The sequence below is a fragment of the Sorex araneus genome, chromosome X, assembly GCF_027595985.1.
Source record: "Sorex araneus isolate mSorAra2 chromosome X, mSorAra2.pri, whole genome shotgun sequence".
Taxonomy (NCBI): Eukaryota; Metazoa; Chordata; class Mammalia; order Eulipotyphla; family Soricidae; genus Sorex; species Sorex araneus.
Genome location: NC_073313.1, coordinates 131441624 through 131456945, shown reverse-complemented (window position 1 = coordinate 131456945; position 15322 = coordinate 131441624). Strand labels below are relative to the sequence as shown.

The following is a 15322-nucleotide window of genomic DNA, read 5'->3' as shown; positions in this document are numbered from 1 at the left end:
CTATGGAATTTGGCTCTGGCCAGGTAGGTATGAACTTTCACAAGCCCTTGTCACTCCTGATTTTGAACCAATCTCACAGTTGTGGGGGGACCTAGGCTAGGGCATTTGTCTTGTATGTACCCTACCTGGGTTTGATCCCTGGAAATTCATATGGTTCCCTGAGTCGGCCAGAAGGGATACCTGAGTGCAGAGTCAGGAGTAAGCTCTGAGCACCTCTGGACATGGCCCCAAACCCAAATTAATACAAAGTTGGGGAAAAGAAAGTCTCCCATTAACTTTTCCCTTAAGTTTCTTTAGGCTATTTTGGCAGGGGAGAGGGGAAGGGGAAATTTATTTCCCCATATAAATTTCAGTAGCACTTGTTCTATGTCTTTAATTTTAAAAAAATAGGTCATTGGTATTTTTACAGAAAATCCACTGGCTCTATATATTTCTTTCGACGGCACTGTCATTTTGACATCAGTCTTTCCAACCCATGAATAGGAGGTGTGCTTCTATTAACTTAGTCTTATTATATTTATTTCAACAACAGACTGTATATCTTATTATAAATCATATATCTTTCACTTCTTTTGTTAAATTAATCCCCAGGACCTAGATTGTCTTTTTGAGGTTCAATTTGAATGTAACTGTTTCTTTCATTTCACTCATCTGATTTGTAGTCTGCATATAAAAATGCCATATATTCCTGCTTGGTGATTTTGTAGCATGGCACATCACTGTACAGCCTTATTTGTAAGAGCATTTTTAAAGTCTTTAGGTTTATCCAAGCTAGTATCAACAGCAAATAATGACAGTCTGACTTCTTTTTTAATCTGTGTTCCAATAATAACTCTTTCTTACCAATTTTCAGCGCTAGAACTTCTACTACTATATTGAGTAAGAGTGGTGAGAGTGTGCAAATATGCTGTGTACCTGATCAGAAAAAAAGGCTTTAAATTTTTCACAGATGAGTGTGATATTAGCTGTGCATTCCTGTTAAATGGGCCACCACTCATCTGAGAAGCAATAATATTCAAGATATATAAAGCACTTATAAACTCAACAAGAGAAAAAGACCCCATGTAAAAATGGGGAGAAGAGATGAGCAAAGACATTCTCGAAGACATACATATGGGTAATATGTATGTAAAAAAGTACTCCACATCAATCAAAACAAAGTATAATCTCACAGCATTAAGACTGGCAGGCGTCAAAGAAAAGAAAAGTGACTGTCATAGAGGCAGGCAAGGGGGGGCTGAGGATATTAGTGGTAGGAAATGAAACACTAAAACTCAAGTAGAAGCATTCACAAAAACTCTAATGATAATGGGGAAACAAAGGAATTTCCTGCACTGGTTGACAATCCTCTAGTTTTTTGAGTGTTTTTTTCTTCTTTTTTTTCTCCCCCCGCCCCCCCCAACAATCCTCTAGTTTAACAAAAGTCTGGAGCCTCATTAAAGAGGACCTCAAATCAACTCTCCATGCAATGGCAATGGAAATTGAGCAATAATGCATAGAGAAATTCAGTCAGCTCAAGGAAGAATTGATTCAGAGCATCAAGGAATCCATGCAAATGGAATTAAAGGAGTTAAAGAATAAACTAGCAAGCCACAGCAACAGAATTCAGCATACAGAGAACCTTATCAGCAACAAGAAAGACCAAAATACTAGTTATTAACAATAATGAATTGGTACAAAAAGAAAATTGAATTTAATATTCTTTTTTAATATTTTATTTAATATTCTTGATGGATAAAAGCAAGAGGAATAATCTCCAAATTATACAAATACAAGAATCAGGGAAAGAGAAAAGGAGAGAAAGTCTGGTAGAAGAAAAAATAACTAGGAACTTCCCCAGTCTCTGGACAATGGCTTCTAGATGGAGGCACAAAAAATACCAAACAAAACAGACTCAGACAAAACAACTCAAGATATGATGGAGAGGGGACCATTATGACAAAGGGGGCAGGAAATGATCACTCTGGATAGGAACTGTGTATGTAAAGGAACAAACACTCAGTATCTGTGTTGCAGACCATAGTGGCCACAAGGGAGAGAGGAAGAGAGAGAGAGTGAGAGAGAGAAAGAGAGAGAGAGAGAAGTGCCTGCCATAGAGCCACAAAAGCAGGGTAGGGGAGAGGGTGGCGAGAGGGAAACTGGTGTTAATGGTGGTGGGAAATATAAACTGGTGGAGGGATGGGTGTTGGATCCTAGTATGACAGAAATCTAATCATGAACAGCTTTGTAATTGTGTATCTCAGTTGATGGTGACTCAATTTAAAAAATAAAACTATAATGAAAAAACCCAAGACACATAGTAATAAAAATGGCAAAAACCAAACACAGCAATAGACTGCTTAAAGAAGGGAGATAAGAGAAACCTAATTACACTAGCCAGAAAAACTCACTTAGATTTGAAGGAATAATAGAAGCATTTTAGAGAAAGAGCTGGCAACATCTGCAACAGTTAACCAATCCGGAAAGAATTACTAAAAGGCCACTGATAAAAAGCAAATGGCCCTTAGCAAAACTAATTGAACCCTACACAATAATGGAAACACAGCCATTTGTATAAAAAAATCTCTGACTACCAGAGACCAAAATGTCCTATGAAAATAATTGCTAACAAAAATACATCAAAACTCACAAAATAAATACAGGCTTAGAATGAAAGAATGGAGAACAATCATACAATACAACAGTAAACAAAAAAGCTAAGACAGCATACTCATATCAGAACAAATAGCATTAAACCTAAAGAAAGCAAAGGGATGAACATTTATAGGTTATAGAAAAAATTGACCAAGGAGTACTAACTCTTATTTAACCCTTATGTGTCAGATGAAGGTAAAACAAAGTCCCCAAAGCTTCTGCTCACAACACTAAAGAAACACACTGATAGAAACACAATAGCAGTGGCAGACTTCAACACTCCACTTTCCACACTAGGCAGATCAACAAGATGGAATATCAATAAAGACACAAAAGCCCAGAATGAGAGGCCCGAAGAACTGATATTAACAGATGTGTACAGGGTCTCCACTCCGCAAAAGTTAAGTACAAATCTTTCTACACTACACATTGAACATTTTCCAGAATAGATCACGTATTAGGGAATAACTCAAGGAAGAACATAAAAGATTCCTTGGAATTAACGACAATGAAGGTATGAGTTATCATAACCTGTGAAATACAGAAAAATCTGTATACAGTTGGAAATCCATAGCAATACATGCCTATAGTATGAAAAAAGGAAAAAAAAATCAACAACCTAAGCACTGAACTCAAACATTTAAAGAATAACAAATGAAACCAAAAGGTAGAAGGAGGAAAATAATTAAAACTAGAGAAGAAATCAATAAAATAGAAACCAAGCAAGCAATACAGAGAATAAATGAATAAATGAATCCAAGAGCTGGTTCTTTGAAAGAAAAATAAGATGTACAAATCTTTGACTAGACACAGGAAGAATAAAAAAGAAAGTACTCAAATCCGGTCAGAAAAGAAAGGGTAGAATTTACAACAGACCCAAAGAAACAGAGAATATTGTAAGAGGTTACTACAAACAACTTTATGCTGTTAAACTGGAGAATCTATGAGAAATGGACAGATTCTTAGAACGATGTCATCACCAAAAACTCAACAAGTAGGAAACAGAAAACCTGAATAGACTAATCATAACTAGAATAGAAACAGTAATAAAGAATCTTCTCAAGAAACCTCAGCAGTCACACCATGAACCACCTCCAGTGTCAAATAAGCTCATTCACCAGCCATGATCCAGAGGCTCATAAATAAATCTCAAAAGAGATGAACAAATGACACAAGTTCTCCCAGACCCCACATATGGCTGAGTCATCAGAGGCACCCCAGAAGGGGGGGGGGAGGTCGGCCCAGTGCCCACCCAAACACAGCCAGTAACATCCACACTCCACAATCGCTGCCATTGTCCCTGCTGAACTTCAATGCTCAGATGGGCCTTATCCAGAAATTAATTTGTTGAAAAACTCAAGTATGTGGGTTCTGTGACTGAAATCTGCAAATCTAAATGACAATTTTTCTGGCTAGTGTACTTAGGTTTCTCTTATCTCTCTTCTTTAATAGAGTCTGGGATGGACTACCTGCCCCCCCCCCCCCGCCCTATTTCCCTGTCCTTCCAGAAGACCTGACAGTCACGCATATACCCTAAAGGCATCACCCAGTTAAAAATTTAACTCCAGCTGTATCACCATTTAAATTTTGGACAACCTGGAACTCACAGGTGCATTCACTGTTGTGTGGCATCAAACTCTGCAACACTGACAAGCAAGTTTAGTACTGATAAACACACACCAGATTGGATGAAATATAATGTAGAAGGCAACCAATTTCAATTAACAAAATACAAACACAGAAGTTTTAACCTATAACAATACCTTAGTAATCTCTTACACAAGGGCTTAATGGCTCCATGGTGAGATATAAGAACCTTCACTAAGTTTCTTCTGAGGAAATATTTTTTACCATCCTTTTAGCAAATTATTTTATAACAAGCAGTATAAAATAAATTATTGCAGGCCTGCTATGGGGGCAGGCTTAAGAGGTAGTAGGGAAATTGCAAATAATGGTGATGGGAAGGTTTGATTCTGGAATATTGAGTGTTTGAAATAAAACCGATTACTTAATGAAGTTATAAAATAAAAAATAAAGAATCTTTTTAAGAACAAAATCCCTGGTCCAGATGGGTTTATTGGCGAGTTCTATCAAACCTTCAGGGAAGTTTTATTACTTTTACTCCTTAAGCTCTTCTGTAACATAAAAGAAACAGGAATCCTTCCTAATATCCTCTATGAAGCTAACATTATACTAATATCCAAAGAAGAGAAAAACATTTCTATTTTTTTTTTTCATTTTGGATCACATCTGGCAATGCACAGGGATTACTCCTGGCTTATGCTCTAAGGAATTACTCCTGGCGGTGCTTGGGGGAACCATATGGGATGCTGGAAACTGAACCCCGGTTGGCTGCATACAAGGCAAACGCCCTATCTGCTGTGCTATCACTCCCAGCCCCAATAAAAACATTTCTAAATAAGAAAATTTCAGACCAATTTCCCTGTTGAACACTAATGCAAAAGTCCTTAACAAAATCTTAGCAAGCCATATCAACTAGCACAACAAAAAATCATATACCATGATCAAGTGGTATTTATCCCAGGGATTCAACCTATCAAATAACATAATGTACTATATCAGTAAAAAGGAATGATAAGAATCATATGATCATATCAATCAATCCAGAGAAAGTTTTGGACAAAATCCAATATTCATTCATGATAAAAAAAAGAAAACCCCAACAAATTGTGCATGGAAGGAACCTTCTTCAAGATCGTAATGGCTATTTATAACAATAATACAGCCATTAGTCATTCTTAATGGTGAAAAACTGAAAGAACTTCCACTGAGATCACATGCAAGGAAAGTTTGTTTACTACCTTCACTTTTATTTAATATAAGTTCTAGCAACAGCAATCAGGAAAAATATCAAAGTCATCCAAATTGGGAAGGCCTATGTCAAATTATCTCTATTTGCATATCACATGATAATATATATAGAAAACCCTAAAGAGACTACCAAAAAAAGCTCCTAGAAACAATAAATTAATATAGTAAAATCATTGGCTACAAAGTCAATACACAAAACTCAGTCCTATTTCTGCATGAAAATTAATCTGAGGACAAAGAGATCAAAAGGTATATCCCATTCAAAATAATGTCCAGAAATATCAAGTACCTAGAAATAAACTTAACCAAAAAGGTGGGAGATCTTTACCATGAAAATATTTAATCACTTATGAAGTAGAAATGGAAAAGTATTGCATGCTCATTGATTATAAGAATAAATATTATTGAAATGACCATCCTAACTAAACTATGATACAGAGTACAGGCATTCTCCATCCAAAGTATTAAGATAATATGTTTCAAGGACTTAAAATTGCCAGTAATATAGTCTGTATAGATCATAAAGCCAGGCAGAAAAATAAGAGAGTGGGAGGTATCTTATGATCAAACCTGAAACTACACTATAAGTCTATAGTGATCAAAACAGCATGGTCTGAAGAAAGGATAGACACTATGAACAATGGATCAGAAAGAATATCCACGACTAAATCTCTAGGTAAGTTAGTTTTTGACAAATGAGCTGAGAACCTAAAATGTAGTGAAAGCCTCTTCAACAAGTGGTGCTGAGAAAACTGGACAATCACATGTATAAAATTACAGCTAGATGCAAATATCACATCTTACACAGAAGTCAATTTGAAGTGGATCAAAGACCTTGAAATCAGATTAGAATCTATAAAATATACTGAGGAAATATAGGCAAAGTGCTCCAAAATTTGGACCTCAAAAGAGTCTTCTATGGTATCAAGCTAATGGAAAAATGCAAACTTGAACACTGCATGAGGGAAAAACAAGCACGAAATGTTTGAATCTGTAACTGTACCCTCACTGTGACTCATTAATTAAAAAAAAAAAAGTTCAAAACCAGTACTCAGCTCACATACTACCTTCATAAAAGAAGATTTAAAAAAATGCAAACTAAAAAATAAAGGGGATCACGTCAGATTAAAGAGATTCATCATAGCAAAAATTAACAGGCTAAAACAAACATACCTAAATGAATGGGAGAAAATACTCAGATCCAGTACATCAGGTAAAGTGTTGGTATGCAGGATATATAAAGTACTTACAAAGACTAACAAAAAATCCAAAGAACCCTATCAATAAATGGATATTAGAAATAAACAGGTACTGGACCCTCTGCACCTAAAGACTTTGATTCCAGAGATGTAACACATTTGGGCACCCAGCGCAGCATCCGATAGCGATGCACTGGGACACCGAACTGGGCTACAACTCTGTGCTGCCGGGGGTGGATTTTTTTCCTCCCCACCCTGTCTTCCTGCACGGAAAGCAACAGCCTGGCAGCACCCACGTGGCAGGTGCCATCTTCTGTGACTCCAAACCCACAGGTATTCGGTTTTTACTTTTGGGGCTCCCAGGAACTCATGGGAAGGGGGCGTAACCGGCACGCCCTCAGCCCAGATAAATCCGGAGCCGCTGAGCGCGAATCGGACCCTCTGCGCCTAAAGACTTTGAATTCAGAGACTTCTTACAGCAATGCACTGGGACTGTGAGCTGGGCTATGTAATTTCTGGCAGAATTTTCCCTGGACTTTATACAGAAATCCAAAACTGCGCGGATGCTGCCGTGTCTGTGCGACTTAACATTTGTAATTGTCAGCAATGTGAAACGGTTCCATTTGAACAGGTCTGACTTGGGGGGGAAACTCCAAATAATAACAGTAAGTTTTTGTTGAAATATTGAAGGTTTTTAATGTAGCAGCCACCTCTCTGGACTGTGAACTAAGCAAAAGCCCCACGCTGGCCGACGTGGCGTGGCGTACACCATACTATGAGGCGCAGGAAGGGGGATGAGGGGGAAAAAGAAAAAAAAAGGGAAAAGGAAAAAGGAAAAAAAAAGAGAGAGAGACAGAGAGTTATGTACTTGTAGCAGTGGGGCTACATATCTCTTCATTTCCAGCAATGAAAAACTAATTGTCAAATGTAGTAGGTCTGTCTCTCTTGGTTGGAAACTCCAACAACTATAGTGAGTTTTGTGTTGAATTATGGAATGTAATCAAGGTAAAGAAAAAATGAAGTGAAACTCTTTAGTTATACAGTAGGGGGTAGGAGGTGGGGGCGGGGGTATACTGGGGTTTCTGGTGGTGGAATAGGGGCACTGGTGAAGGGATGGGTGTTTGAATATTGTATAACTGACATATAAACCTGAGAACTTTGCAACTTTCCACACGGTGATTTAATAAAAAGTTAAAAAAAAAGAAATAAACAGGTACTACTCAGAAAGACAGATGGATGGTCAATAGGCTCATAAAAAAGTGCTCAACATCATTCATTATCAGGAAAATACAAAAAAAGGAAGGCAATAATAGCATCTCACACCAGTCTAATAAATGAAGTAACTCATAATTCATGCTTTTAAGTATGTACAGTCAAGTTTAAACTTGTTAACTATACTAAAATGAAAGTAATTGTTTGAAAATATATCCAAAATTTAATGATTCCTCAGTCATTAGATCACACAAATATCAATAAATCAAAAGTAAAATGTCTTTTCATTTAATAAGATCTAAAGTGTTTAAGATTTAACTACAGATTTTTTTATAACTATGCATTTGAGATATCACTTAATACTGCAAACAAATTTAAATGCCAAACTTATGCTTCTGAATCTTAGAAACAATGACTATGCATCCATATTAAGCAATATTTTCAGGACTATAATTAATCTACCACAAAAATTTCAGAATTTTACTGAGCATATGGGAAATAAGTTAGATAATTATGTTTGCTTCACTTGACATGTTTTATTGTTTTAGAGATATGTTATTCTAAGATCGTGTCTTTACGAGTTTTTTAGAAAGCAGTTTCCTTAAGAACATGCTTTTAAGGGCAGGGAGTTTCCTTAGAAAGCAGTTTCTTCATGTCCCATCCATCTTTTATTTCCCCTCAAAATGTTGACATCTTTCTTGAAGCAACATTATAACTAAAGTTTCATGTGTACATTATATAACAAACCAAGTCTGAGTTATAAAATTGTTTTTTAAAGGATGTGTCCAGAGGCTGAAGAAAGAGCACAACATGCAGGGCACTTCCCTTGCATGCAGTCAACCCAGGATGGATCCCTGCCACCCCAATATAGTGCCCCGAGCCCACCAGGAGTGATCTCTGAGCACAGAGCCAGGAGTCAGCCCTGAGCACCACTGGTTGTGGTCACCCCCAAAATTAAATAACAAAAATATAAACACATGGATGTGTTTTGTAAAATGCAAAGCAATGTATATTCAAGTTGCACCATAACAACCTGAAATAATATTCAAGTTTCACAACAACTTCAAAATGTTAATGCCTAGATAAGTCAGGCAATTCAGATATAGGATAGAGAAGGTAATCATAGTATACTTACAGGTAATAACTATAATTATTATAACATATTTTTAAGATATTAACTCAATATCAAAGAATATATAGCTTTTCAGAGCATGAACTCAATAAATTTTCATAAAATTACCTTTAAAATGAGGGGGTGGGACCAAGATGGCCAAACAGGCAGAACCTATATCTTCAATGTCCTGTGACCATAGCAAAACCTACACATAGAAGTCAATAACCAAGGCAAGATAGAATGAAAACTATATTTCAAGACATAGCACTACCTAAGTAGATAGCTAAGATGGAATATAATGCACAGAAATGTAAAGTTGGATTTAGTCAGTAATAAACTCAAATCAGGACAGAATCAGAGAGATCAGCAGCTAGTTCAAACAGGTTATCAGTAATAAGAATATGAAATTGTATATGCAAAATGTGATGAGCATACATTAGTATTTCTCTTTTAATTCTAATGTAGAACTTCAAGAGAACAGATACATATAAAAACACAGATTTGAGTAATAAAATGCTATTCACTACCCTTAACCTATTTAAATTGATTTCAATTTAGCATTTTTTTGCCCTCAACTTAGGGGATTTCTTTTTTCTCTACTTTCATTTCTTACCCTCTTTTTATGGGATTTAGTTTATTCTCATTTTTTACCCTTAATTTATGGGATTATATTTTTCTCTTCTTTCAACCCAACCTATATCCTTTAACATTTTAAGGCCATTTTCCTTCATTTTACAGATTTTCTTCTGGGACTAAATCTTGCTTCTGATAAATCCAACGCAAGACCTAAAGGCTTCCTATGAAGTCACACTGACCTAACAGGTATGAATATAAACATAAAGTAAGACAATAGTGTATACCGGGGATATTAGTGGTGGGGTATGTGTACTGGTGGAGGGAATGGGTGTTTGATCATTGTGTGATTGTAACTCAGACATGAAAGCTTGTAACTATTTCACAGTGATTCAATAAAATTTAAAAAAAAAGAAGAAGAATTTTCTTCTTGGTTTCTCTGCCACAATCACTATTAAATTATCCACTGAGGACGTCAAATTTGACAAACCTCTTTAAAAAATGCACAGTACATCCAGAGCTTATAATAATATAAAGATACTAAGAGTAATTCTTCATGCAAATCCTGACTAATGAAAAATTATAATAATTTCATGGTAATTTTATTTTCCCTCCTAAGTATTTTACCAAATTTATTGTATTTTTTTTATCTTAATGTGATCTACCCATTACAACTTTGTTCACAAGGAAATGGAAAACTATTTCATAAGCATGGATTGGGAGATTGACATTGTTAAAACATTGTTATATATTATATATGTATGATATATGTTATAATTAACTTACAAAATAATTGTATTTAGTAGCTTAATGGTGAATAAAATGATTAATGAGAATTAATAGAGTATTTTTGATAAAATCATCCTACCCATAAATTAAAAGAATAATGCTCAAGTATAAATGTGCCCTTAGATATACTAATGGGCAATTGTAATGTAGATTTTTTTGTTTTTTTATGTGGTGCCAGAGATCAAACCCAGGGTTTTACATATGCAAGGCAAGCAGTCTGGTCCCTTTTCTGAGTTATTTTCCTTTGTGTACAGTGAAAGTTACCTCTGTATGCAATGTACTGTACCCTATACATAAAGAACTTAAATTATTATCATAAATTTCTGGTTAATGTTTTAATATAATTTTCTAAAGTGAATAAAATTATGAAAATTCAGTTTATGGGCCCTGATGCTGTTTTCAATCAATTAAAAACTTTAGTGTTCTTCAGTAAGATAGGCAAAATGGTAACTTACCTTTGATACCAAATCAATATTAAATCTTCTGCCTTCTTTAATAATTTGTGAATAAGTAATTCTGTTTCTCTTTGGTTGCTCTGTGGCATCTTCTGCTACAGGCATAGTTTGGCTTGTATCCTCTTCTGAAGTTGATGAAACACAAGTTTTATCATCACAATGATCTTTCTCCTCTGGAACTTGAACATCATTTTCTTTGAGGATACTCCCTGGATCAAGGCTTAGAGTTGGTTCTGTGGGCATTTCACAGCTTGCAGTGCTTGATGACTCATCATCTCTAGGCAAGCAGGCAGAATCTGCAGCTTCTGTGGAACTTGCTGATATCACAGAACTGTGATTTTTCTGCAGTGCACCAACTTCTTCAACATCTTCATTTAAATCCTGACTAATGATAAATTATAAAAATTAACAACATAATTTTAATCACTGGAATTAGCTATATTTTTATATTGCTTCTACTTTTCATGGTAATTCTTATTTTCACATCCTATTCATTTTACCAAATTTGGTGTATGTTTTACCTTAATATGACCCACCCATTAAAACTTTGTTCATGAGGATATGGAAAAATATTTAATGTTCTTGGCTTGAAAGAATTAACATATTTGAAATAACATCCTACCTAAAATATTATGCAGATATGATGGAATTTCCATCAAAATTCCAATGGTATTCTTCAAGGATATAGATCAAGTACTACTAAAACTTTTATGTAGCCATAAAACACCCTGAGCAGTCAAAACAATTATGAGACAAAAAAGGGTGCGAGGAATCTGATTCTTAGACAAAACTATATTCTAATGTCATAGTAAGTATTCCAGCACAGTGTTGGAACAAAAGCTGACTCAGACCCAAAATTGAATAAGACTAAGAACTAGTAAGCTCTCAAGACTATGGAGAGGTAATTTATGAAAAAAAAAAAGCCAAGAGGATACATTAAAGAAAGAAAAGTCTCATCACAGAAGGTGCAGGGAAAATTGGTTAGGCAAATGCAAAAAAAAATGTAACAGGAATACTACCTCATACCATAAACAAAAATTAACTGAAAACACATTGAAAACCTGATGTTATGCCTAAATTCATATAATACATCAAGGAAAACAATGGCAAAACTTACCATGATATTGAACTGAGAACTATCAATGATTGACATTAATTGAAAAGAAAGCAAAACTAAGGAAAAACAAATCTAAAGGGAGAGGGAAGGAGACATTCTGGTGAAGGGTCTGGTTTGAGAAGCTGTATGTATGAAACCCTATAACTAAGAATGGCGAATCATAAGTGGCTAAAATAAAATTAAAATTAAACAAACATGTGACTACATCAAACTAAAAAGACTAAACAGTGAAAGGAATTATGGCTAAAATAAAATGACAGTTGAATTGAAAAAGAACCTATAAACCAAAAAGAGTATCTGGCCACAAAGCCCATATGCAAATTTCCTGACTGCATTTTTCCTAGAAGCTGCATAGTGGGCCATCATTCTTTACCCATTCGCCTGTTCTCAGGCACTCGAATTGTTCCAGATTCTAGCTATTGTGAATAGTGCTATAATGAACATAGTAGTGCAGATGGTGTTCTGCTGTGTGTTTATACTCCAGGGTATATTTCCAGAAGTGGTACTGCTGGGACAAGAGGGAGCTCAACTTCTAGTTTTTTGAGGAATGTCTATGTTGCTTTCCAAAAAGGCTGGACCGGTCAGCATTCCCAGCAGCAATGAAGGAGAGTCCCTTTTCCCCCACATCTGTTCCAGCACTGGTTGCTCTTATTCTTTTGGGACATGGAGATTATCATGCTGAATGAAATGAGTCAGAAAGAGAGGGATAGATATAGAATGACTGCATTCATTTGTGCTATATAAAAAAATATATATATATATATAGTAGAAGACTAATATCCACAGCCAGGGAAAACAGGGGGTAGAAGACTGGTTAATGGTTGGAATCAACGATTTGTGCAGAGGGTAGGTAAGATAGAGAAGGCACCAATATGACAATAATAGGTGGAAATGATTATGCTGGATAAGAACCGAGTGTTTAAAGTAGTAAAGGGAGGGGACATACCAGATAACCTTTCAGTATCTGCATTGAAGACCACAATGCCCTAAATAGGGGGTGGGGGGAGGTAAGAGAGAGAGAGTAAGTAGAGGAAAGTGCCTGCCATAAAGGCAGGCTGGGAGAGGGCGGGGACGATGGGAGGGAAACTGGTGCTGGGAAAAATACACTGGTGGGAGGGTTGGGTGCTAGAACAATGTATGACTGAAACCTGACCATGAAAAGCTTTGTAAGGGTCTATCTCACAGTGACTCAAAAAATTATTTTAGAAATGTATATACAGAAGTCAGTCATATTCTTGTATACAAGGAATTAATCATAGGTGAAAATAATCAAGGAGTCTATCCTATTTAAAATACTGTACAAAGTCTCAAGCATCTAGGAATCAACACAACAAAAGACATCGAAATCTACACTATGAAAACTTTAAATCACTTAAGAAACAGAAGACTTTAATAAATGGAAAAAAATATACTATGCTTCTAGATTGGAAGAGTTAATAGGTGCCTGGAGCAATAGCATAGTGGGTAGGGCGTTTGCCTTGCACGCGGCCGACCCGGGTTCGATCCCCGGCATCCCATATGGTCCCCCAAGCACTGCCAGGAGTAATTCCTGAGTGCAAAGCCAGGAGTAACCCCTGAGCATCGCTGGGTGTGACCCAAAAAGCAAACAAACAGAAAAAAAAGAGTCAATATTGTCAAAATGACAACAGTAACCAAACTATTGTATGTAATACCCATCCAAATTCAGATTACATTTTTAAGTACCTAGAAAATCCAGTAATAAAGTTTTTGTGGAATCTGAAGATAGCCAAATAGCCAAATACAAAATGAAAAATAAGAAACTGGGAGGGATCTCAATTATAAAACTTATAAAATCATACAAGTTATTAAAATTTAGTTAAAGTGTTACTTCAAGAAAAATATCAAGAAATTGAAGGGGAAATAAGAAAAGATGGTTGGGATGTAAAGAAATTGCTTTCTAAAGAAACTCCATGTCTTAATTGGGAAATGTACTATAAATTATACTGATCAAAAAGCAGGTATTGGAATAAAGGCAGACTCTTAGACCAATGGGTCAAAATAGAATACATAAGGACAAAATTCCTATATCTATGGACAGTTAATTTTTCATGAAGTAACTGAGAATATGAAATAAAGGGAAAATAATCTCAGACAAATGGTATTAGGAAAAATGGATAACTACGTGTTAAAACTGAAGCTGGATCCATCTCTCACATCTTACATGAAAGTAAATTTAAAGCGTATCAAAAACCTTGAGATCCAACCAGCAAATATAAAAGAAAATATAGGCAGAATGCTCCAGATTCGGACCTCTAAAGGTAGTTCATATCATCTCTGGCAATGATATGATGCCACTGGAGAAGGCAACAGAATCAAACATAAACAAATAGGACAGATCACATAAAGAGTTTCAACATGGCAAAAGAAACACAAGATGAAACTAAGACAGCTAATTTAATGGAAAAATATTAGCATTCAATATATTTGATAACCAGAATATATAAATTACTCACAAACATCAACAAAATACCTATCAAAATATAAGGAAATGAACAAACAATTCTCTGAGGAAACCAGGTGGATGGCCAACAGGCTCAAGGAAGAGTTCTTAGCATCATTTATTACCAGGAAAATCCAAATCAAGAAGACAATGAGGTATTATTTCACATCAGTGAAAATGGACATATCAAAAATATTGAGAACAATCTGTGTTGGTGAAGATGTTATCTGGCTCATCCTCAAGTACAAACAGTATGGAGAGTTTTCAATAAACTCACGTTTGAGTTGCCATATAACTCAGAAATTCTACTTTGGGTATTTACCCCCAGGACAGAAAAACATTAATACAAAAGGACATTTGCACATTTTTCCTTATAATTAATGTATTTTTTTCATTTTTGTTTTTATTTTTGTTCTGTGGCCATACCGGCATATATCGAGATCTTGTTCTTCAAGAAAAATAGACAAGATTGATAAACCACTAGCAAGACTCACAAAGAGAAAAAACACAAACATAATCAGAAATAAATAAGATTTTTTAATGAAGGAAATTTAAGATATTTAATGGGTCACAGCAACAGGAGCTACTTCCAAATTAGAGTTAGGAGAGTAAAGAAAGAGATTTTAGCTGAAAAATGTCCTCGATTTTCAGGAGAAAGACTTTTGCACTGACCCAGGGGACCCAAAGAGTGATGAACTCGAATAGAAAAAGACCAAGCCATAATCAAAACTGCATGAGTTAAAGAGAGAGCAGGACAACCTAAAGAGGTAAAGAGATCCAAAGCCTCCGATACAAAGGAATAAGATAAAATTCTCATCAATTTTCTCAAATTAAACTTGGGATAAAATTATTCAATAATTTAACATTTATGTTAATTTTTCCACTGGCTTCAACTTAATAAGATGTAATTTAAAAAACCTAAATATGTATGTTTAA

The 15322-nt window shown here is 35.5% G+C and overlaps 1 protein-coding gene across 1 annotated transcript in view; it reads right to left on the bottom strand.

Annotated features, from left to right (window-relative positions):
* The window catches only part of CHM (CHM Rab escort protein), a 139373-nt gene that overhangs the window by 83951 nt on the left and 40100 nt on the right, over positions 1 to 15322 (bottom strand). The window contains exon 5 of the mRNA XM_055121783.1: positions 10809 to 11193. Coding sequence (XP_054977758.1) covers positions 10809 to 11193 — 385 coding nt within the window. The remainder of the gene's footprint in view (positions 1 to 10808; positions 11194 to 15322) is intronic.